General features: G+C 40.7%; 1 protein-coding gene across 1 annotated transcript; it reads left to right on the forward strand.

Moving 5' to 3' along the window:
- Positions 1-1546: 1546 nt before the first annotated feature.
- Positions 1547-14731, forward strand: LOC139470152 (uncharacterized). Its single transcript, XM_071252451.1, has 9 exons — positions 1547-1798; positions 5679-5738; positions 7029-7115; positions 8567-8626; positions 9527-9604; positions 10407-10478; positions 12629-12930; positions 13213-13317; positions 14213-14731. The coding sequence occupies exons 2-9, from the start codon at positions 5714-5716 to the stop codon at positions 14729-14731; spliced, it is 1248 nt and encodes a 415-aa protein (XP_071108552.1). The 5' UTR covers positions 1547-1798; positions 5679-5713.
- The last annotated feature ends 10930 nt before the right edge of the window (positions 14732-25661 follow it).

The raw sequence follows: 25661 nt of genomic DNA on the forward strand, positions 1-25661 counted from the left end.
ATATTCCTTGCCACAACTTTTGAGGTACAATAGAGCATGCTCTTTCTACGAATATTTCAAGCTGACAAAGGAGCCGCACTTCTTTATATTAGGGGTGTCAGAAACCATTGACTGTGGGTTCGAATACCCCTTCATCCTGTTTATGTAGCTTTTGGCGCTCTATCCCTATGCTCTATGCTCGAGGGTTTCACCAAAGTGGTAAACGTATATAACATGAAACGCTTTTGGCTTCTACCCACATCAAGCTGACACGCCGTGATATGACAGAAATACTGTTTAAAGAGGCTTTGAACTACACTCGAACTCACTCACTCGTTTTCCATACGCTAGCATTATTCCAAGCAATGTGTGCTGGCCTAATGTGGCGAGGAAATGGTCAGGTTGGGTATTGGTTTATTGCATGTGATCGAACTCCGACGGCGTAGGTAATGATAGTTGATCATAATATGAATAACTGGATTGTCTTGTCCACACTCGATTATTTACAGGCCGACGTCATATAGCTGGAACATTGCCCAGTGTGGTGTTAAACAACAAACAAACAAATAATCATGCTCTGTGAACGTTTGTACATGCACGTATCATGGGTCTGTGGTCTTAATAATGTCTGTCTAAACACTCCATGTTAATTATTACCTCGACTGAACATGGCCTAGATGTTCAGGCGAGTTTGTTATGTCTCAGTCATGTGCAAACTTTATATGTTTATCTAAGGTTAAAACGTTCAACATCGTCTTGCTCCGAGTCTCTACTGAAGGATAAATCTGTATTTGTATAGTAATCTTTTACTTATAATTGGCAAGTCTAGATACGCCGATCCTACAAGGACGCCAGTCTTTTATAGGGACAACGTGTTCTTATCATTTATAGTATCTAGAGGTTATTATATAAAATAATAATCATTGCCTTAAAATATTTTGAAAATCTACTTTAAACCCATTGCATTGATTTCGCCCCGTGATGTTAGACTCACTGCGTATCTGCTAAATGCATCTTCGCAGCTCAGGATGAAGTACCGTATTTGATGTCTTATAACGACCATGTAATATTATCGGGGTGTACGGGGTTTTACGAGTTGAATGGGCTTGTAACCATGGGTATTAATGTATAAAACTAATTTCTAAAATCCTTGATCAAGATACCACGTAGATATATCATGTCCGTTTATATCGTAACAATTATTTATGTTATTAAATACATTTTTTATCTGATTGAGATTACCAGTTTACTCACGTCAGAAAATATTATAAATATTATATATTTGAGGTGGAAAATCAGGTCTCAATAGCCCTTATTTATTTCGTTAACAGAATTCCCTACCTGCGTCTATTTTGCATGCAGGCATTTGAAATAGATCGTTATAACCGTCAGAACGTTATATCCGTGTCGGTTATATGATGCTCGACTGAAGCTTAAGTCTCGGTAGTCTAAAATGAAAAGGTTTTTTAATCATCGCACGTCAACAACAAAAATGCGCCTGGGCGATTACTCCACTGAATACGGTATACCGAGCAGGGTCTCCAGCCGCGATGGCGTGTTGGGCGTCGCCCCAACAACACAACTGGAAACTTCATCTGACAAAAAATAACAGTTACACAGCGTCACGTGATCAGAAAATATGCCGGAGAGCGGAGACCGGGGGACTAGGCTATCTGTTGACGAGAGTTTATAGCGTGGGAGTAGGGACCGTTCAATAGTTAACAAGGGGAATAAGATCGCCCAATCGTCGTCAGTCCGAAAGTTCAGCTGCCTAGTTTACTGTAGACGGAACCTGGCTTGGTGTGAGAGTCACTTGAAGGTAAGCAAGTTTTCTTTATCCAGTCATCATTTATTCACATATCGTCCGTCGTATTTCATGATAGTTTCAATGTAAACTTGTTAGATTCACTTTTGTTGGTATTTAAAACCAAAACAATCATTTGACACATATTTATTCCTGCGAAAGTGAACTGACGCCCATTAAATCGGACCCGTGAAGATCCTGGTTAGAATAGGTCTTCAGCAACCCATGATTGCCGTAAGATGCGACTATGCTTGTCGTAAGAGGCGACTTACGAGATGGGTGGTCAGGCTCGCTGACTTGGTTGATGCATGTCTTCGTATCCCAATTGCGTGGATCAATGCTCATGCTATCAATCACTGAACTTTCAGGTCCAGACTCGATTATGTACACACCGCCGTCATATAGCTGGAATAATTGCTGAATGCTGTGTTTAACAACAAACAAACAAACGGAATATATAGGTGGTGTGAAATGAGACTTAACGGCGCATTGAGTGAGTGAGTGAGTTGGATTTAACGCCGCTTTTAACAGTATTCCAGTTATATCACGGCTTGTTAGTTTAATGTAGGCGGAAAGCCCGAAGTGATGCGTGTCTCAAACGTTTACCACTTCGGTGTGTGTGTGTGTGTGTGTGTGTGTGTGTGTGTGTGTGTGTGTGTGTGTGTGTGTGTGTGTGTCTGTGTGTGTGTGTGTGTGTGTGTGAGTGAGTGTGTGTATATGTGTGTATGTGTGTGAGTGTGTGTGTGTATGTGTGTGTGTGTGTGTGTGTGTGAGTGTGTGTGTGTGTGTGTGTGTGTGTGTGTGTGTGTGTGTGTGTGTGTGTGTGAGTGTGTGTGTGTGTGTGTGTGTGTGTGTGTGTGTGTGTGTGTGTGTGTGTGTGTGTGTGTGTGTGTGAGTGTGTGTGTGTGTGTGTGTGTGTGTGTGTGTGTGTGTGTGTGTGTGTGTGTGTGTGTGGCTAATTGTTGTACGAGAGAGGACTTATTCCGGTTTATAGTACCAGCTCACAGATATACCATTTCGAAGTTTAATATGAATACCCCACTCCGATACCGTATACTGTCTCCGCGCCGCCGGTCCTAGTTTCTTCTGCCTGATGCCAGACGCCAGGAAGGGAAACAACAAAAAGCGTCTATTAACGTCTTTTGATATGACGCTGCCGTTGATCGAACCACCGACCTTCCACTCGCCGGGCAGACGCTCTTTCTACTAAACCACGGTGTCGGCTTCTGAACATATATTCATATTCATATTATACAATAACATAACACTATAATATATCTATATTATTCGTATCTCAATTGCGTGGATCGATGCTCATGATGTCAATCACTGGATTGTCTTGTCAAGACTATTTGCAGATTATTTACAGACCGCTGTCATATAGCTGGTATATTGCTGAGTATGGCGTTAAACAACAAACAGAATATTGAAAAGATTGACAGCAATCCGACATTTAGTATGACAACGGACCCGGTCATAAATGTATGAAATCTTTATGACATCAGTCGGTATGCTTTCGTGATGAAACCTTGTGTATTGCCGTGGATTGCTACATATTTCTGTTCATAAATCATGAATAACTGTAAAGATGCTTATATATATATATACTACTAAAAAAAATCAAGAACACTCGATTCTTTCATAATAATCTGCCATGACTTCTTTTGAGTAGCATGTAATAAAAAATCACTACGTTGTATGAACATTAACCTACGCACCGAAATCACCGAGTCCAACGTCCAGTATTATCTTGAAGTGCCATGTCCTTCAACTTCACCCTTCATATATTCGTTATCTATGTTTTCCACTCTGCATGCTTCATCACTTCAGGCTCTTAAAAAATACCGTAATAGGATCCATGAAAAATCGCTGAAAGCAAAACAAGGACAGGCTTTGAGAAAATATGCCCGTGTTGATTTTACTTGTAACGATGTTTGTAATTTGTGATGTTGTTGAACAGTTTGCAGCAGTACCCTGTACTTCTTGTTTTTAAGCCGCCTTGCGATAACTCATTATTGTGTCGAATATCACAGCCCGTTCTTTATCAGACAACAAGTCAAATACCTCGCCGCGTACCCTGACAATGCAAACCTCAAACCAGGAACTACTTCTTGAAATGTTATCCAGAATATGTCCTGGCAATCTAACCTTTCGATGCATCAGTACGTGAGTATGGTTTTACGCTTTTAGCAGTTTTCAGGCAATATCACAGTTGAAGACACCAGAAATGGGCTTCACACATTGTTCCCATGTGGGGAATCGAACCCGGGTCTTCGGCGTGACAACCGAACGCTTTAACCACTAGGCTACCCCACCGCGTCCCCTATGTGAGTACATGACTGACACCTAATAACTACACACCCGTGTGGGGCTTCTCGACCTTACTTCCCCTTGTTTGGCATCACAATCCAATTGCAGTGGGTTTTATGCAACGTAGAAAAAATAAGTGTCAATGAAAAAAACACCAGAATCAAATAATGGAGTTGTTTGTCTTTATACAGAAGTAAATTCCGTTAAAAAAAGTATACACCCATGTTTGATGGTGGATTAAAATGAAACAAACAAAACATGGTTTTTCGATGGTGATGTATTTTATACGGGTGTCTTGGACCTTACAGTGTTTCGGCGACTGTTTTCAGCCTAGTAACATTTTGATAACGTTTATAATATTTTGGTCAAATCCAATTTTCGAGTCTATGCTTTCTTTTCCCGGCAGATTAGATTCGGCGGTACTCATGTCGTACGTGTAATGCACACGCTTCTTGTGGAAACCAGGTATAAATTTAAATCTTTATTAACTCAGATGTACGTGTACACATTAGTTCTGTCTTCTTTATCCAAAAAAACAAAAAACATTTTCATTACTCCAAATAATAATTTACCGAAATATTGCCTGCTTACCAACGCCCTTCCTTTAATTTTGAAAATATAAAAGTGAAACATAATCGAAAACAACATTGTGCCTATTCGTTTATTTATTATCTCCAACTCTTTAAAACTCGAAACACGGTGTACATATTAGAGCACAGTGATCACCACTCTGTGTACGACAACAGATGATATGATTATTGTTTATTGGAAAAATTCAACAGAGTCAACACAGGCAGGGGTTCAGGCGGTGCTAGTCAACATTTACTTGACATGCTTGAGGTCGAGCCAAGACAGAGGTGATGTGTGTCGATGATCGCCTACTGTCTGTAATTAGTTGCTGGATGAATGGACCTGTTATTATGTACACTGCGTCCCACCCTTCAGGAGGAGCCGGAGCATGTGGTAAGCACAATGGAGACTGCTTTTAGCACAGTTTACTTATGATTATGAAATATATTTCGTCGTTTATATTTTTAAGTGGCGGCGAACTGACAACACTACAGGGCCCGTCCCGCACCTGGGGGTCACTGCTATGTCGCAATGTCTGTGGGTGGGTACCTTGCAAGTACTCTGGGGGAATGGGCGAGGCGTAGGTGGTTTTGTTTTGTTTATTTATTGTTTAACGCCGCACTCAGCCATATTCCTGCTATAGGACGGCGGTCTGTTAATAATCAAGACTGCCCCAGACAATCCAGTGATTGACATCATGAGCATCGATCTACATTTTAGCAATTGGGATACAGTGACATGCATCAACCAAGTCAGCGAGCTTGACCACCTGATCCTGTTAGTCGCCTCTTACGACAAGCGTAGTCGCCTTTTACGGCAAGCATAGGTGCCGAAGATCTATTCTACCACGGATGTTCACGGGTGAGACGTTGGTAGTGCCAGGGATATGAACTACGACCTGCTCCGTTTGGGGACTTTTCCATCTTCTTCTTTTGACACTGTATAGTTTTGTAGCACTGAAGCTGGAACTGGATACTTTTATACCTTAGTTTCACGCATGACGTCATCATTTCAGGCACGTGCAAGCAGCAGAGCCCGGATGCAGCCATCATGTCGCGTCTTAAGGTTGCATTTGGTGAGAGAAAAGTCACAATGACCATTGTTTCTTACACTTACACGTACATGTACATTTACACCTGGGGCATCCGTCTTAAACTGCAGCATGGTGTCTCCGGACTCCGGTCACACACGTGAATGTACGTCGCTATATGAGTGAAATAATCTTAAGCGCGACGTTAAGCCCTTTTCACCTCACCTATTTACCGGTGCACGAGTGAGTGAGTATGGTTTTACGCCGCATTTAGCAACATCACGGCGGGAGACACTAGAAATGGGCTTCACACATAGTACCCATGTCGGGAATCGACCCCAGGTCTGCGGCATGACGAGCGAACGTTTTAACCACTAGGCTACCCCACCGCCCCCACCGGTATACGAACACATATGGGAATGCGCTCATTTACTTGTACCTGTACACTTACATTTACCTGTTTCCATATACGAGTAAGCGTACGCAACATGGCGGAAATTATGCCTATGTGACTTCAACATGTTTTACTCACAAACGAGTAAATGTAAATGTAGGATAATGTGGCAAACTATAGCATCAAGTGAGCACCTGCTGCAGAAGATGATAACAGGTACACGAGCCTTTGATGGAATTCTAAGCCTATAGTATGCATGAACATACTTTAATCATTCAATATCACACATCCTTTTCCATTAGGACTTTGAATCCACCCCCAAAGACTCGAATGGGTTGTAGCAGGTCATTTTCTGAGGGTGGCCACCCCCCTTTCTTTACATCTGATGAGATTTTGGATGCGCATTTCCTGCCTGTCATGTTCATTTGGTTTTTAACTTAAAAGTATTAATAATGGCATACATATAGTGTTTGTGCCCCCCACCCCCCACCCCCCCCCCCCCCCCCCCCCACACACACACACACTGAAGTTACAAAGGGTCCAAGTGGAACACACACACACACACACACACACACACACACACACACACACACACACACACACACACACACACACACACACACACACACACACACACACACACACACTGAAGTTACAAAGGGCCCAAGTGGAAACACACACACACACACACTGAAGTTGCAAAGGGCCCAAGTGGAAACACACACACACACTGAAGTTACAAAGGACCAAAGTGGAAACTCTCTCTCTCTCTCTCTCTCTCTCTCTCTCTCTCTCTCTCTCTCTCTCTCTCTCTCTCTCTCGTGTTTTCAAAACGGATTTCAGCATTTTGATTCCACAAGCGGTTACTGCATTGAATACAGATTTCCTAATTGCAATTACCTTCAATGTTCGTCAAGGACTATCACTTATACAATTTTCAGTGGCGTTACTTGGTTTCGCGTGTGCTGTTGGCTTACTGTTTATCGGGGAGGCAAGAAGAACCACAGGCAGACACGTTAAGAAGCTGAGTATGTAGAATTAGTAAAATAAACTGCTGGGCAAAAGAAAGTATACCCTTAAAAAATACCTTATACTACAAAAATTACGAGGCTGAAAACAGTCGCAGGTACAATGCTGATTTAATTTCCAACAATTATAATCCCCGTATCAAAAAGATCCCCTTTATAATTAGCAACCATCAACCATGGGTGGATACTTTCTTTTGCCCTGCAGTTTATATTGAAGATGTTTGCTGGTCTTTGTTACGAATGTTTTCCGAAGTAATTTATTTCTACAAACACATAATATTTCATCTAACAGTCCAATTGAAATCAAAGAAGTCTAGTTTGCATTGTGTTGAGCGGGGCGCACTTGGTAACTCCAAGGCCAAATTTAGATTTTACTTTAGCATATACGTGCAGGCACATATGGAACTCCTTCAGTGTTCATAGTTTCTCATAAAAGTATGATTAATAGTAAATAGTGTTTCAAATATTGTTTGTTTGGTTGTTTGTTGTTAACGCTGCACGCTTTATGACGGCGGTCTGTAAATAATCGAGTCTGGACCAGACAATCCAGTGATTGACATCATGAGCATCGATCAGAGCAATTGGGATACGAAGACATGCATCAACCAAATCAGCGAACCTGACCACCCGATCCCGCTTGTCGCCTCTTACGACAAGAATGGGTTGCTGAAGACCTATTCTACCCCGGATCTTCACGGGTCTGTTTCAAATATGTCAAACAGATATGGATGCAACGTTTATCTTTAAAAACACCCCGATTTAGTGTGTTCTTTTTTCACTTATCGATAAAAACTTGCTCATTTACGTATTTGACTCAATGTCTAATCTGCAGCGATATTTCATTAATGACGTCAGATATTGCTATGACATCACGATGTAACAATGCAATGACGTCATAGTATACAGAACGTTGCGGCACTTCTCTCATCATGTCATCAATTAAACCCCAAGTTGTTTGATATTCATATCGGCAATACTTGACTTTCCTTTTATCTTTAGAACACTCAACAGTTTGAGTTGTACAGTGATCACAAAACCATACAATATACACTACATCTCAAAAGTAAATTACCTCCTGTTTCGAGAAGAACGATCTCTACATCCGGGTGGTGCGTGATGGGATACGTGGTTGTCCCTGGACGTGATATTGCTGGAATATTATTAAAAGCGGCATCAAACTATACTCACTGACTGATGCGTGAAGAACATGCGAACACCGAGTGTTGTCAGTCATTCTAGTTGGTAGGTGTAGATTTTTGAATTTGAAGTGTAGGGAAACTGGTTCTTGTGGCAGATACGAATACCGCTTAGTTAAATGCATTAGTAGGTGAATTCCATTTGAGTTGTACTGTACATTAAATGTACATATTATTCTAGGTATGTTTACTTACGGTGAAATGCGCAAACCAATTTGTATTAAAGTCTCGCCATATATTACTTTGTATTTTTAGAACTCAAGTGTCGACGTGGGCCTGGTCCGACCTTCAGGCATGACATGGAGAAGTTAGATGGTAAATATATACAAATATGTACTTGACATTTTATACCAATTTATTATATACTGGGTATACGGGTGCTCCCTTTTGCCAAAGATGCCGCACTTCGCTGTCCAGAGTGTCAGGATCCAGACATCATGTATATATATCACAGATTCACCCTGATTATGATCCTAGTTTTATCACTAAAATCAGATCTTAGTTCTCGCTACCTCTAAATAAAGATCTGAGGACATCCCATTACGCGTCACGTCAGAACGACCTTTCATCCGACCAATCAGAACGTCGCTTACCAGATCGAGAAAATGACAGTAAGAATGTGTTTTCTGATAATGCAACCTCGAAAAGGAGTATTGTGAACGACAGTTACAGGCCTGGTTCCGTATCTTCCACAGCTCGTGGGAAGTACTGCAATCCCATCTCGATCAGCTATTAGACATTCCAGGATGTTCTTTTGTCCAATGTTTGAATCCGTATTTCTTCAAGCCTGGAAGGGAAGTCGTCAGTTTTAAACAAGTACCGTGTATCTCGAGAAAACTATTTCCTGATAATGGTTAATGTCGATTTTTTGTTGGTTGTTTCATTAGTCGGTAAACGTTGGCGAAGTGTCATTCTGACGTGACCTGTAATGGGATGTCCTCAGATCTTTGCTTAGATCTGATTCTAGTGAGCTTGTATGTACGTAGGGAATTCTGAAAAAAGTATTTATCACAAATTTTATCCAAACATAGCTCGCTGGACATACTGGATGATCTGAACAAAATAATTTCGAAAACAAATGTGTATCTCAGAGCAATGACCGAAAGATAATAATGTTGTGTTCCAACACAAATGTAAGACGACCTGTGGAACAGATTCTGTTTCTTCATGAAATGCTTGCGCTTTCACGGATTTTCAATGACATTGTTATTATAGACATGCAGCTTGTGGCGGAAATCGACGTGGAGGACGACGTCAATCAATTAGTTGACATATTCCGGCAAAAAGTAGCAAGTAAGATTCCATAATTTTGTTAATTCACTGTGAACAAATAGGAGACATTACTATATTTTATTCTATAAACAGATCCGTTAAGTAATAAGAGCGATAAACAAGCCATTGTACGATCTCATATGCATATGTTAAAAGCATAATGAAATGGTGATTATACCAGGTGATCTAGAAAAGGTGAGCGTCGTCCGCCCAATCGGTGGTACCTGTTTCAAAAAGGCGACACAACCATTTCCATATTCACAAGAAATCTCTGCTAAAAGCGTAGTCGACTGTCCGATTCCGTGTGTTTAAGAATCACTACAAAACAGTGATGACACCAGATGTTCGCGAAGATATGAGCGTATCATGCCCCACCGGTAGCACCCGTCACAAACACATGCAAAGGCAAGTCAGTTGTTCACTTGAAGAACACGGGAACATGCGGTGCAAAAATAGGGAATCCCATTCCATGGATTGATGTTCATGATGATAATCACTGGATTGTCTTGTCCAGAGACTATTATAAACGGACGCCGTTATATAGCTGGAATATTGCTGAAACGGGCGTTAAAACAAACACAGATACAAAACACACGATGGCACTGCTTTCGCTGTTATATTCAAGCTATTGTACATGTGGTTGACTGACTGACCAGACTAAGTGAAGTGAACGCAGTCTTATGTCATATGTCAGATTTAGTAAACCAACATAATAAAGAGATTTTCATGTTTACCTACACAGCTATCACTGATCAATAAATGTTCAACACAATTAAAAAATCAATAAATAAAACATTGAGATTCACTATTCATACCCTTTCAGCGCTGAAGCAGCAGAATATTTGGTCAGAGCTGCCGCCCTTGCCACGATGCACAGGCAAGGAAAAGAGAGCATGTAAGGTTAATGTTATATTCGAATCCAGGATTATCGGCATCAAATACAGACAATTACGAACGTCTTGATCACTACACACAGTGTGAGTGAGTGAGTGATTTGGATTTAACGCCGCTTTTAACAGTATTCCAATTTTAATCACGGCGTGTCAGCTTAATGTGGGAGGAAAGCCCGAAGTGATGCAGGTCTCAGACATTTACCACTTCGGTGAAACCCACGTGTACGGGTATGGTGCTGACAAAGATAGAAACATAATCGGGTTGAACCGGGATTCGAACCCACAATCATAGGTTTCTGGCTCGCCAATCATCGGGTTGCCTTAGACGACTGGGCCACCCGTGCCCCCAGTACACAATGAAGACATCCAAGCGTTTGCTGTTATTGAACGTCAATGTCAAGTTTATGCAAATAACAACGTAACCATCGTCGTGATGTATTTGATAGCACGTCTGCCCGGAGACCCCCTCCGTGGTGTTTTGTGATAGAACATCTGCCCGGAGACCACCTCCGTGGTGTATTTGATAGAACGTCTGCCCGGAGACCACCTCCGTGGTGTATTTGATAGAACGTCTGCCCGGGGACCACCTCCGTGGTGTATGTGATAGAACATCTGCCCGGAGACCACCCTCGTGGTGTATTTGATAGAACGTCTGCCCGGAGACTACATGTACCTCCGTGGTGTATGTGATAGAACATCTGCCCGGAGACCACCTCCGTGGTGTATTTGATAGAACACCTGCCTGGAGACCACCTCCGTGGTGTATTTGATAGAACGTCTGCCCGGGGACCACCTCCGTGGTGTATGTGATAGAACATCTGCCCGGAGACCACCCTCGTGGTGTATTTGATAGAACATCTGCCCGGAGACTACCTCCGTGGTGTATTTGATAGAACGTCTGCGCGGAGACTACCCCCGTGGAGTATGTGATAGAACATCTGCCCGGAGACCACCTCCATGATGTATTTGATAGAACATCTGCCCGGAGACCACCTCCGTGGTGTATTTGATAGAACATCTGCCCGGGGACCACCTCCGTGGTGTATTTGATAGAACATCTGCCCAGAGACCACCTCCGTGGTGTATGTGATAGAACATCTGCCCGGAGACCACCTCCATGATGTATTTGATAGAACATCTGCCCGGAGACCACCTCCTTGGTGTTTTGTGATAGAACATCTGCCCGGAGACCACCTCCGTGGTGTATGTGATAGAACGTCTACCCGGAGACCACCTCCGTGGTGTATTTGATAGAACGTCTGCGCGGAGACTACCTCCGTTGTGTATTTGATAGAACGTCTGCCCGGAGACCACCTCCGTGGTGTATTTGATAGAACGTCTACCCGGAGACCACCTCCGTGGTGTATTTGATAGAACGTCTGCGCGGAGACTACCCCCGTGGTGTATTTGTTAGAACGTCTGCGCGGAGACCACCTCCGTTGTGTATTTGATAGAACGTCTGCCCGGAGACCACCTCCGTGGTGTATTTGATAGAACGTCTGCGCGGAGACTACCCCCGTGGTGTATTTGCTAGAACGTCTGTGCGGAGACTACCCCCGTGGTGTATTTGATAGAACATCTGCCAGGAGACCTCCTCTGCGGTGTATTTGATAGAACGTCTGCCGGGAAAGCATCTCCGTGGTGTATTTGATAGAACGTCTGCACGGAAACCACCTCCGTGGTGTATTTGAGAGAACGTCTGCCCTGACACCGACTCAATAGTTTATTTTACAGAACGTCTGCCCGGAGAGCCGACAATCGGTGGTACCTTTGCAGCGTCATACTTATTGTTACCCTGCCTTGCGCTCAGCCACACACACATGCACCCACTCCTCCTCGTATTTGTTTATGATTTTTGCGCTGGGATGTGTGTTCCAAAAATTATAACCTCTTTAACTGGATAAAACATGTTTGGCTGTAAAGGGTTCCAGGATTGCATTGTCCTGAGCACTTTAGTACTGTCGCACTGACGATTAAAATAGAACAGGTAGTTCATACGTTGCTGAAGATATCAACCACTGTTTCTTTCTGGCGCTCGATCGATCCTTTATAGTCATGAAATACATCACAGTAGTACACATGAAGCAAAAAACACAACACTACTTCTCCGCTGTTTGCTGCAGCACTAAGTGGATATTTATGAACGTTTCAGTGGACATGTGCAATGACACAGCTGCCTGTAAAAACCCACTTCCTGCGGCTGACAGCCGAGCAAACATCCGCAATATTCTTACACCTGTAACCAAACTCAAAGAGGGGGCACTGAGAAGGATAAAGGATGTTTTCAACATACAGGAGAGGAGGAAATATGCTTTTGTTACGGCAGCGTCAGCGGATCACTTTGATGAATCCCAGGAGATGATCATGACTCTGGACAAATACATTTTCCCTCATTTGAGCAACTACTCCTTCTATTATTACGACATGGGACTGAACAGAAGTCAGGTCAAACTGGTAAGCTATGACTTTATGATAATATCAATGATATAAATATACGCAGTAGTAGCAGTAGTCGTAGTAGTATTGGTTGATATTCTCCATATTCCCTTTTCCATTACTTTTCATTAATTCAAGCTATTCGCTGTTGATGTTATCTAAAATATTAAGTAGGAGGGGGGGTGGTTGATAATCTCCATATTTCCATAAACACTTAATACAAGTATATATAACGAGATAAGCAGCTACCACGGCTTCTGTGATGTAAATATGTTTTTTGTTATTTCAAATTTGTTGCAGCTTCAGAAATATGGAAGGGCTGAAATAAAACGCTACCCGTTTGATTTGCTGCCTGATCGTTTTTCCTACTTGAAGTGTTACTCGTGGAAGCCCCTCGTCATGCAGGTACAGTTAAGGAAAGGAATCAGTTTTAGGCACACACCATCTGCACTCGCTCACACACATGCATACACCATCTGCACTCGCTCACGCACATGCATACACCATCTGCACTCGCTCACGCACATGCATACACAATCTGCACTCGCTCACGCACATGCACACACCATCTGCACTCGCTCACGCACATGCATACACACACAGACAAACGCAAACGAGTGCATCAACGTGTTTTACGCAGTCCCACAAAAGTTTGCCCGCTACCCGACTTTCATTTGTAACCACGTGGTTTTCGGACATATCAAGAGTCAAGGTCATGTCCTCAAGTTCATAGCCTAAGAAAAGGTTCGATTACCGTCGTGTTCAACTCGGAAATGATTTACTTCAGATCAGTTATCATTGGTAATGTCTTCCCCCGAGGGCGGGGGCCTAGATCGGAAAGAATATTGCCTTATTCACTAAGATTAACCTGAAGATCCGGGTTACTTGACCTTCCTCAATCCACGCTTGTCATAAGGCGACTAAGGGGATTGCATGGTCAGGCTCGCTGATTTGGGTGATGCATGTCATCGTATCCCAATTGCTTGGATCAGTGCTCATGCGTTCAATTAATGGACTGTCTGATCCAGTCTCGATTATTTACAGACCGCCGCAGCGTGGCTGGACTATTGCTGAATGCAGCGTTAACCAACCAACAAACAATACGATTAGTATGCTTCAAAATCGAGAAAAGTGTATTTTGGGAATGAGTATCCATCTCAGTCAATTATTCCTACATTGTCATATTTTTACTAGTGTGATACCTAGTTGGACAGGTTGAACAGCTTTGTGCATCTGTACACCTTTAAACCCTTTCTACGCACTTATCCATTCATAAATAATTATTACGTAATATTTTCAGGCTCATTTTGACAATGCGGAGTACACATTTTGGCTAGACGCCTCTGGACGGTTCGACAAGGGCAACCTGCGTGAGATGTTCGACTTGCTGAAAGAAACAGGTGTGCTTTTGTCGCCATGGCCAAAATATCCTTTTGCACAACATTGTTCAAAGCACATGTTTTCCTACTTCAACACTGAACCATGCCACTTTTCAGTTTATCACGAATCTGAAGCCAATGTGATAATGCTACACAACCAGCCATTCACAAGACGTCTTATAATGGATCCGTGGGTGTCATGCGCAGTGGACCCAAACTGTTTGTGTCATCCAGGCGCAACCAAATTGTACTTTTGTTCATTCGGCACCAGGAAGTATGGGAAATGTCACCGGTATGACCAATCAGCCCTCAATTTGATTCTTCTACAGATGTTTAGAAGGAATATAGATTCTATACAATATAAGAAAAAGAAATACGCACATGTCTCCCGAAAAATAGGACAATTGTACCTCAGTGAAATGTACAATAAAGTATTATGATATCACTGTGTCTGTACACTAACACGAGGTTATTTGAATGTGGACACGGGTGCATGTTTGTGTACGGGCATGAGAGAGGGCATAATTGTGTATGTTTGTTGTTGAACGAGACACTCAATAATATTCCATTATGGACCAGACGAACGGGTGATTGATGTAAACAAGTATCAATGTCATCGGTGTAGGGGGTATGGGTGGCCCAGTCGTCTAAGGCGCCGCGATTCGCTGTGCAGAGTTGCGTCCCTTGGGCACGTCAGAAACCTATGATTGTGGGTTCGAATCCCGGTTCGCCCCGATTATGTTTTTAGATTTGTCAGCACCATACCCGTACTCGTGGGTTTCACCAAAGAGGTAAACGTCTGAGACCTGCATCACTTCGGATTTTTTAAATTGGTCAACTTTTCCTTTATGTCGAGCACCATTCCAGCAGCCCCAGTCTTTGGGGTACAGATTTCCCAACCTTTGAGGTCCAATCAAGCATACAATCAAGAGATGTTTGATCAGGACTACGACATTCAAGGCCTTAGTAATGGTTTTAAAACGTTCTATAGTGAGCATGGGTAGAAAATTTCGCATCGGTGACCAAAATAATGTCTGATGCAATTTCCTAATTCGACTTGTACTTATGTTCAAATTTTCAAATTTCATGCTTAGAGCAAAATCGAATGTGCGTAGGGCTGAAACGCCCCTTTGACTTTGTTGCGTGCTGTCATAAATATATCTGTATTATGGCGTCATCTATAGAACGTTTAGGTAAACGTAAACACACCTCAAAAATTGAGAAATACCCAAAGTGGAAACATTTTATATATTTTTTGTTAATGTAACGGGGCCCTTTCCATGTTGGTTAAACGAATCAAAAACATTAATACTATTAATGAAAGTTTCCTGCAAATATATTGACAGGGTGATTTTCTCCCCTTTTCCTGTTCAGTGAAGTAGGATTTTGGAGTGGTTGCAAAGTGCAGCACACTAAAGAGAATGCATAGTTTATCCCTTCTAATTTCATTTGAAGTTAGATATAATCATTATTGTAAAGTCTGATGTGGCAGTCATATTGATTGTAAGTGACAGTGTTCCCTCCTGGTGTGGAGAGCCACGCTGTGAGAACCTGTGTAGAGTTGTCGATTCACTGCATGATTCGTAACGCTTCGAGGTTGCACTTTCTAGAAGGATGTCTGTAACTATACATGAGCGATACGATGTCGATTTGGGGCCTCCTTCTTCTACAACTTGATAAGCGACTAACATTTTCAATCAGTGCGGGCGGGATACCTGCCTGAAAGTCTAGACCTTTTAGCCTGCTTCTCATCACTGGTTCCTTGATTGAATTTTGGTTGGTTGGTTTGTTGTTTAACGCCGTACTCAGCAATATTCTAGCTATATGACGGCGGTCTGTAAATAATCGAGTCTGGACCGGACAATCCAGTGATTAATATAAGCATCGATCCACGAATGCATCAACCAAGTCAGCGAGTCACCCGATCCCGTTCGTCGCCTTTTACGACTAGCATAGTCGCCTTTTACGGCAAGCATGGGTTGCTGAAGACCTATTCTAAAACGGAATCTTCACGGGTCTAAAAACAGCACCTGCTTCACTCATTCAAGACATTCGATGGTGACAACTGCTTAAGATAGGGTCTGATATTTATTGCTGCCGTCACATATTCGGCACATTGTACTGCCGTTTATTATTGAAAAACTAATCGTTTGTTCCATTCCTATTTGTGGATTCTTCATTGATATCGTGGGGTTATTTACTGATTTCTCAATTTAGTTCTGTACGTGTCGATGTCTGGATTAAGCACTCGTTTTAATTTGGAAATCATCACATAACGAAAGTAAAATATCAGAGAGACATCTTATAGCTTCTAAGCCTTTTTAAATAATTGCAGAGTACTTATTTATCAATTATTGTACATTAAACATGGAGCTTGCTGAAATTATTTCCAATGATGTCCGAATAACTAAATATACTTTGTTGTTTCCAAATCCATGGACATACACACATGAATCGTAGAAATTATACACTAGTCTATTTATAAGAAATATGGTTTATGGAGTTCGTAAGATTCTTGAGATTGTAAACATATGAATCATGCAGTGAAACTACAAAAGCTGGCAATGTGATCATCAACGTAATACTGTTCTAATTTAAATAATTCCGTAACTGAATTGAGGAAACCATAGGAAACCATTTCCTTCGCACATTAAGCTGACACACCGTGATGTAACTGAAATAAGGTTCCTATTGAATTCACTGATTTCAGCAATCATGTTCAATTCAACTAACTGATTTGTCAAATCGACCCGTGAAGATCCACGGTAGTATAGATCTTCAGCAACCCATGCTTGCCGTAAAAGGCGATTATGCTTGTAAAAGGCGACAGAGGGGATTGGGTGGTCAGGTTCGTTGATGCATGTCATCGTATCCCAATTGCGTCAAGTGATGCTCCTGATGTCAAGAACTGGATTGTCTGGTCCAGAATCTATTATTTACAGACCGCCGCCATACAGCTGGAATATTGCTGAGTACGACGTTCAACAACAAAACAGTAAACAAAAACAGATTGGTCCAAACTGGAACTCATTTTCTACACACATATATATAGTGAGTGCACATAGTGAGTGCACATTTCTAAATGAAGAAGAATAAGACTTTTAATTGTTTTATTACTAAATATCAATCAATCTTTATTCACGGTACTTATGAGGCCGAAGGCCTATAGTACATTGTGTGGGGCGTGTCACAAATTCATACATTTTCTTAGTTTCCTGGCATGATAAATGAACATTGATAAATTTCTAATAGTTTCTGTACAACCACAAGTCATCAATTTACAAAATTTGTTACCGTTTGGGTTGCGGTAGAAATAGTTATTTAGATATATTGCTCTTAAATCTTCATACACTGGACATACACATAAAAAGTGTACATACTAAATATCAAGAAGGGGCTTTAACATTGAATACATTCATTCAGTGAGAGTAGATCTTATAAGCGATTTCATAAATAGCTCGACCGACTTAAATTGAAAATATACATAATGATATCAAAGCAAACACATCCCATCTGAAAAATGAGTGTTGTGAAAAGGTGTCGTTAGAAGATACATCAATATCATCAATGGAATGATACAGAAATCTGTTACAAAGCTTATAGAGAACTTGGAATAAATTATCCTCCCATGCTTTACATTTGTACAGTGAGCATTAATGAGATTATTTTCAGTAATATTCGAGCTATTTGACCGCAGCCAGTAAAATAATCGACACAATCAGCACTATTCCAGGTTTATGACGTGAAAAAACTCACAGTTATGCCAGACAATCCGGTGATGCACGGCGTCGGGGGACGATGACACGCAATCAACCAAGTCACCGAGTCGGATCACAGTAGATAATAAGTAAGAAGTATCCATCCACACATCCACATTTGATGACGTCACAAGTACACCTAGTAACCCCACGTGACTGATGACGTCACATAACCTTGACCTTGGGGGTGGGGGTGGGGGGTTGTCAACGTCATGGCCTCATTAATATGCAAGATAACTCATTAATATGTAAATGTATAAGTGATGTATCAGGTTAATTAGATGAATATAGAGTCAACTGACCAGATGCAATCATGCAACTAATGACTTGACCATTCCTTAACCCCAGAACACGGGATAGTAATGAATGTCCCTATATGGACATGTTACTACGACCGGGGTTGGGTTGGGTCTTGACTCACGCGGAATGGAATGTCATTGTGAGTACATTTTGGCGTGAGAACATGTGGTGAACATTTGAACCTTTTGCCTTGAAGACATTTCTCTATGCACATTCGGTGGCGGGCTATATGTGTGGTAGGATTAAAAAAAATGCCCAGGAACAGGTTCATGTAGAAAGATCTCCCGATATTCAATTACGTTAATAAAGGGTCAACTGACTGGATGCTATCATGCAATTAATTACTTGACCATTCGTTAAACGTAGAACTACACGTGTCTAAAAACAAGATGGCGGACGTTGCCATGAACGCTCACGGGTGTCACGTGTCCTCAGTTTGAATCTCGCGCCTGACCTACAAGTCAGTTCTATGAGGCCCCATTCCACATCTCAGGCTAAGTTGATCCATAAGTGCAATAACTCATTCATTGTCAACTATAATCATGACGTCACAGGTCAGAAAGAGTAATGAGAGGTCTGTTGTTCCAATGCAAGAAGGAAATGTGTTAATGAGTCCTTCATTAAGTGAGAACATAGCGTAGTAATGAGTGTCCCTATATGGAAGTGGCTACTACAGGTTCAAATGTGATTCACGGGGAAAGGAATGTCATTGTTAGACGTATTCCATTGACGCATGTATTTCGAGTAGTAATGACTGTCACATGTGGCAAAGAGGGGTGTGAGTTGAATTTTCATAGAAACCACATGTCCAGTTCTTAACTCTTCTAGTGTTACCTCTTATAAGTTCCTTTTAACATTCAGTTGTCATGACAACTATATAAAAAAATAAGGGTTAACAGTCTTGACTCCTAGCTAGAGGTCAGTTTGGAGAAATATAAAGTCGGTATCGCGAAACCCGTGTGTTGAAGACTGTAATGTATGCCAGTCTGGTATAAGACGTTTCAATACTGTAAAATTCTATTCTTTTTTTCTAAAAGATGTTTGAGTTCAAAATGTCGATTCAGTTTCCTATTTCAATGGAAAAATACTCGTTTAACCCATACCAAGAATAATTTTTCATGAGAAAAAAATAGAGTGAAATAGCGTAGTTTCAAGAAATTTTATACGATATCCTTTCACTTGTCAACATTTTACAATGAAAACAAATCATGTCTCACTTTTATTTGATCGGGGAAAAAAGTACAAACATGTTTCAGTTTTAAAAACAGCTGTTTCAACGGGGGGCGTGTTAGGAGTATTGGGTTGTAGCGGACACGCCTGTTGACTGAGCAAACAACTGTGTTGAATGGAAACAGCTGTGTCAACAGGGGCATGTTAGGAATATTGGGTTGTAATGGACACGCCTGTTGACTGAGCAAACAAATCTGATGAATGGAAACAGCTGTGTCAACAGGGGCGTGTTAGGAATATTGGGTTGTAACGGACACGCCTGTTGACTGAACAAACAGGTCTCACAAATGAAAACACCTGTGTCAACACAACAGGGGGATGTTGAATATGTGTCAATATTACCCTATAAATAGCAGAGTTGTCATCTAAACCTCACATTCCGTCTCTCTTGGTTCATAAATGAACATTGTGCCTATCTGTGCCATTTTATTTTTCTACCTACCAAAAGGTGACTCAGCAGTTTGTTTCTCCAATTGGATAGAATTATTCTTTGTACAAAAGGTAAGAGTTTTATGTTTTAAATTTCATTAACAATTATATTAAAAAGATCTTCTAATAATGATTATAATTTCAGTATATTTAAGTATTACATCCTTGCATCAATTTTAAAACAGTGTAAATTTTGTCCGAAGATCTATCATAGTTGTGATTATGAAGAACACTTTGAACTCCTTTAAATTGTCATGTTGACTTTAATAGTCTGAAAGACAAACTATTCTATTTATCATCTATTTATTTATTTCAGAAAATAGAAGTGTTCCAAGCACATTGTTTGCTAGACTTTATGTAAAAAAAAAATGTCTACCCCATTTACAACATCTCTGTATACATGTGAGTTTTGTCAAACATCCTACAGTAACAAACAGAACATTGTTAGACATCAGAGAAATTGTGGCCAAGCTTCCAAACATTTTGATTGTCAAATATGTTCCAAATCATTCAACAGTAGTGATAGCTTACAAAGACACATAAAAAGTCAACACAAAGATCCACAACCATCTACTTCTACTTCTACCTTTACTTTTACTTGTCATACATGTTTGACCACTTTCCCATCAGTGAAAGATCTCACTAAACACAGGCGACAAACCCATTCAAATCAACAAAATGGTGGCGGGGTTGCAGCTAAACGTAGGAAAACTAATGTAGATAATCAACAGTCATGTTCCAGACAAGCAATAAATGGAAATGTGAGGGAATTTGATTTTATTCCTCAGGGCCAAGAGGGAAATGATCCCTACTATTATTTTGTGAAAATTCAACCTGACATGATTCATCACTTGAAAACAGAAATTGAAATAAAAACATAGTATCAAGTGGGGATTTGTACCCAATTTAGATTCAGCAAAACAAACTCGGACGGTCTGAATTCATTTACTGAACCTTACTTTCGAAACAAAATGTCTCTAGCCACCCAAGCTGATGATTTGGATGCGTTGTACACCGAAGCCACAAACACAATCATGAAACTGATGGACAATTACGAAGGAGATAGTTCAAACTTAAACTTTGAAACTGTGTTGAGCGTGAAATTATCCGTGGTTAAATTTCAAACCTTTCGCGGAAGTTCATTTCTCCCCCTTCCTCCTTCGCTAGAGAAAAGCGCTGTCTGTTAAACATTAAAAACGTGGACGACGACCTCTGTTTTGCTTATTGCGTTTTGGCTCAACTGTTCCCCGTTCAGTCTCAACTGGTCAGAGAACAAGTGAGTCACTACAAGGACAAACTACACGAGTTAGATTTGAAAGGGTGTGAATTTCCCATGAGTCTTAAACATATTTCAAAATGTTAAAAAGCAAACGATCTCAGCATCAATGTGTATGGCATTGATGGAGATGAAGATCAACACCATGTTGTCTTTACTTTGCGAGTCAGTTCCGATATGACCCACTTACCTAAAGAACGTCATATCAATCTACTTCTGTTAACGTCAGAAGTAGACGAGGAAGAGTCGGACGAAACCTCCATTTCTTATTATGATAGATTACAAAAGCACACCCCTTACTGTTATCACAAAGTTCAACGAATTAAAATGCCTGAACCAAACAAAGCCTTTAGAAGGTTTGGACTGGGTCACTATGCCAAAACAGTCAAAGTCCCCTTTGTGATCTACTGTGATTTTGAATCCGTGTTGTCACCTTTAGAACATAATGAGACATCGGAGAGAAGTCACCACGTCCATGAGCACATTCCCTGTGGTTACAGTTATCAAATTGTATGTCGGGAACCCGACATGTACACATTTCCATTGAGAACCTATAGTGGGGAACAGGCCTCAGAGCATTTCATGACACACCTTTTGGAGGATTACTATCAAATCATGGACATTTTAAATCATCCCCTGCGCCTGAAATTAACAGATGAGGAAAAGATAGCTTTAGATTTGAAAACCCATTGCTGTATTTGTGGGGAGAAAGTACAGCAGAATGAGCGACACATCGATCATTTGACGGGTCGAGTCAGGGGTCTGTGTCACAATTACGACAACGTCAACTACAACGAAGCCAAATTTGTCAATGTCATTTGTCACAATGCTTCGAGGTATGACAATCATTTGATTCTTCAAGCAGCAGAACTGTTTGCCGATCGAAAGTAGACGTACGTAGGTCTAATTTCGGAACACTTCATCATGTTTCAAATAAATCAACTTCGTTTCTTGGACAGTTTCAAATTTTTAAACACCAGCTTACAAAATTTGGCCAACAATTTGAGAAGCAAAGGAGAAGAAGAATTTGTGTATTTGGCAAAGAACTTTCCCGAACATGTGGATTTGCTGACTCGAAAGTTACCCTACTTTTCAGAGTATGTGGACAGTTTTGAAAAATTAGATCGAATAGAATTTCCGAGTAGTGACGACTTTTATTCTTCCTTATCGGAAGACACCATTTCTGAACAAGACTATGCCTTCGCCCGTCACATTTGGGAGACTTTTAAAATTACATCGGTGAGACAGTTCATGGAATTGTACGTTGCTGTGAACACTTTGATTTTGACCGATGTGTTAGAAGCATTCCGTGACATGTGTCTGAGCTACTACAGATTGGACCCGTGTCAGTACTTTACTCTCCCGGGGATGGCCATGGATGCTTGTCTTTTGATGACGGGGGTGAGCTTAGATCTTATGACTGATCCAGATATGTACAACTTTGTCTCAAAGGCAGTGAGAGGAGGTGTGGCGAGTATCAATCATCGCCACGCTCAAGCCAATAACAAACACATGTCCGATTTCGACACGTCCAAAAACGAATCTCACCTGATGTACTTTGACATTAACAATTTGTATGGTCATTTTGACTGGATAGAAGAAACGAAAATAGAGTCTATTGATTGGTTGCAACTCGACCCCGAAAGTAGGGTGGGTTACATTGTACAGTGTGATGTGGAATAACAACGTCACCTTCATTCTGTCCATCAGTCGCTGCCCCTCTCTCTCACCAAAGAAAGCATTCTCTGTGAAGATATGTCCCCATATCATATGGAATTGCTTGCAGAGCTTGGTATCAAAGGGGTGAAAGCCACGGGAACCAAACTTTTTGGCACATTGAAAGACAAAGAAAATTATATCATTTACTTTGCTACCTTGCAGCAATATTTACAATTGGTTTTGAAACTGAGAAAAGTACACAAAGTTTTGAAATTTACTCAGACCAAATGGATGAAGCCCTTCATTGACTTTAACACTCAGAAACGAAAAGAAGCCACGGATGACTTTTCGAAAGATTTGTTTAAACTGCTCTCAAATGCCGTGTATGGGAAACAGTTGCAAAATGTAGGAAAATACAAACAAATTGAATTAATTGCGACCGAGGAAAGACTGTGAAGGTTTTCATCAAAACCCAGTTTCAAAAGTGTAAACATCTTTTCGGAAAATTTGGTCGTGGTGAGCATGGAAAAGGTGTCTGTGACTTTGAACCAACCCGTCGCCGTGGGCTTCACCATTTTGGAACACGCAAAAAGACCTCTTTATGACTTTCACTACAATGTCATGTTGAAGGAATACGATAGTGACAATGTCAGGGTCCCCATGACAGACACAGATAGCTTGTTTTATCAAATCTGGTCCCCTGTGGGTACTCCTGTCTGCGATCCTCAAGACTTTATGTTAGCTAACACCCACCTCTTTGACACCTCAAACTATCCCGTAGACCACCCACTTCATTCCATGGAAAGACACAAGGCCATCGGTTTGATGAAAGATGAAGTGGGTGGCAAAACCATCGGAGAGTTTGTCGGACTTCGTCCCAAAAACTATAGTTTTATTTTTGACAAAACTCCCGGTGAAAGGATTGAGAAACGGACTGCTAAAGGTGTGCAGAAAGCTTTTGTCAAAAAACATCTCCGTCACCAGATGTTTAAAGATTGTCTTTTTAAACACCAACAAAACATGTCAACATTTCATCAAATTCGATCCATTCACAACACACTCTTGACAGTCAAAGTGGCCAAATTGGGTTTAACTCCTCAAGACACTTGCTGACAGATGGCATCGAATTTCGACCCTATGGATTCAATCCTATTTAGAACTTTGTAACTAAAATTCCCCATTCCAAGAAAATAAAAAATGAGATTGTCTAGCAAACAATGACTACATCCACAAAATGATAAAACCTCTGGAGTGTTCCTCGACATGTGAAAGGTAGAATAACATTTCATTATTGTTTTGTTTTTAAAAACTTTTGGAAAAATATGTTGTGAAGTAAATTTTAAAAAACCAATTAGTGATGAAAGCTAGAAAAAAAACTTATTGACAGAAACATTAATTTGACCCCCCCAAAAATTGTTTTACAAAACACTTATGACAGAAAATATAAATGTCAGAAACAAAATAGGTTTGACATCAACAAATCAAACAATTGGTTTGACATAAAATTGGAAATATATTTTATCAAATGAAAAAAAAACAAAAAAAACATATAAAATAAAACAAGAAATATGTTTGAGAGTAACAAAATTTGTTTGATAAAAAAAATAAAAACTCATACAGAAAAAAAAATGTCCAGGATATAAAGTTTAAAAAAAAAATGTGTTTTCTATAAACAGGATGAGTGGACGAGCAACTACCTACCACTACAGGGTGAGAGGGGGAAGAGGAGAACTTATCCGAGATGGGGTACAATCGAGACGATCTCGCCTTGCTGCTTATCTTGCTGGATGTGGATCTCTGGAGAGAACCCTGAGAACACATCGTCAACGGGATAGCAAATCAGCAGATATATTAACAGGACCTTTCACTATTAGCATCCGGGAAGTGAGTATTCGCGAACCAAATCAGAATCTTCGATCAAACAGAGAACAATTTGTAATGGTCCTTGAAAAGCTTTACTTGGACCGCGTACGAGTCAAAGTGAATGAATTGTGCAATAGTAATTGTTATGGGTGTGAGATAAATCACCCATCGCAACACCATCATCAGTGTTTGATGATGGAGCCGGATGAACGTGTGTTGATGTACTTTGACGATGCTTTAGAAGCTGTGTCCCATGGCGACATCCTTGAAGAGACGAGGACACAAAAGAATTCTTCTGGAGTTGACTTCCTGGACATTCAAAACCTGCCTTATGAGAGTGTTGATGACTTGAACAGACATCATATCATATGATGATATTTGTTGAATATATTATGAACAAGAGATAACAGTATGGTTATCAGAGAGAGAGTTTGAATAGAATTCAACCCATAAAAATACTACATAAACACCCACACAACAACCAATGGAATGTTTTTTTCATGTAGATCCAATCATCAAAGGTTTTCATGAACATGTGATCAACAAACAAACCAACCAACCAATGAATTTGGAATAATAGAATAGTGTCATGCTCATCATTGCGCTTAAATCACACGCATTTCTTCCTGTACATTCAGAGACTCGAGTTGTGTCAGAAAAACACAGTTACTGTATCATAGCAGCAATGTTAGTGTTCACTCCATTTTAATTTACAATTTACATAGCTAATGTCTTTTAAGTTGTTTATCATAGTGTTAGTATTCACTCGACATAGCTATTGCCTTTTAATTTGTTAATGGTGGTATTTGTCACTTTTTGGTTTTTTTTAATAAAAAAAATTATAACAAAGAGCTG

This window comes from Haliotis cracherodii, unplaced genomic scaffold (assembly GCF_022045235.1).
Source record: "Haliotis cracherodii isolate W230 unplaced genomic scaffold, xgHalCrac1.p SCAF_20, whole genome shotgun sequence".
Lineage (NCBI taxonomy): Eukaryota > Metazoa > Mollusca > Gastropoda > Lepetellida > Haliotidae > Haliotis > Haliotis cracherodii.

What these genes read in the sequence shown, in the direction of transcription:
- LOC139470152 (XM_071252451.1), top strand. Translation starts at nt 5,714, where the DNA reads ATGTCGCGTCTTAAGGTTGCATTTG. An exon ending in CAGACACGTTAAGAAGCTGA is followed by an intron (nt 7,116 to 8,566) that starts GTATGTAGAATT and finishes TTGTATTTTTAG; the next exon opens with AACTCAAGTGTCGACGTGGG. An exon ending in GGAAGCCCCTCGTCATGCAG is followed by an intron (nt 13,318 to 14,212) that starts GTACAGTTAAGG and finishes TAATATTTTCAG; the next exon opens with GCTCATTTTGACAATGCGGA.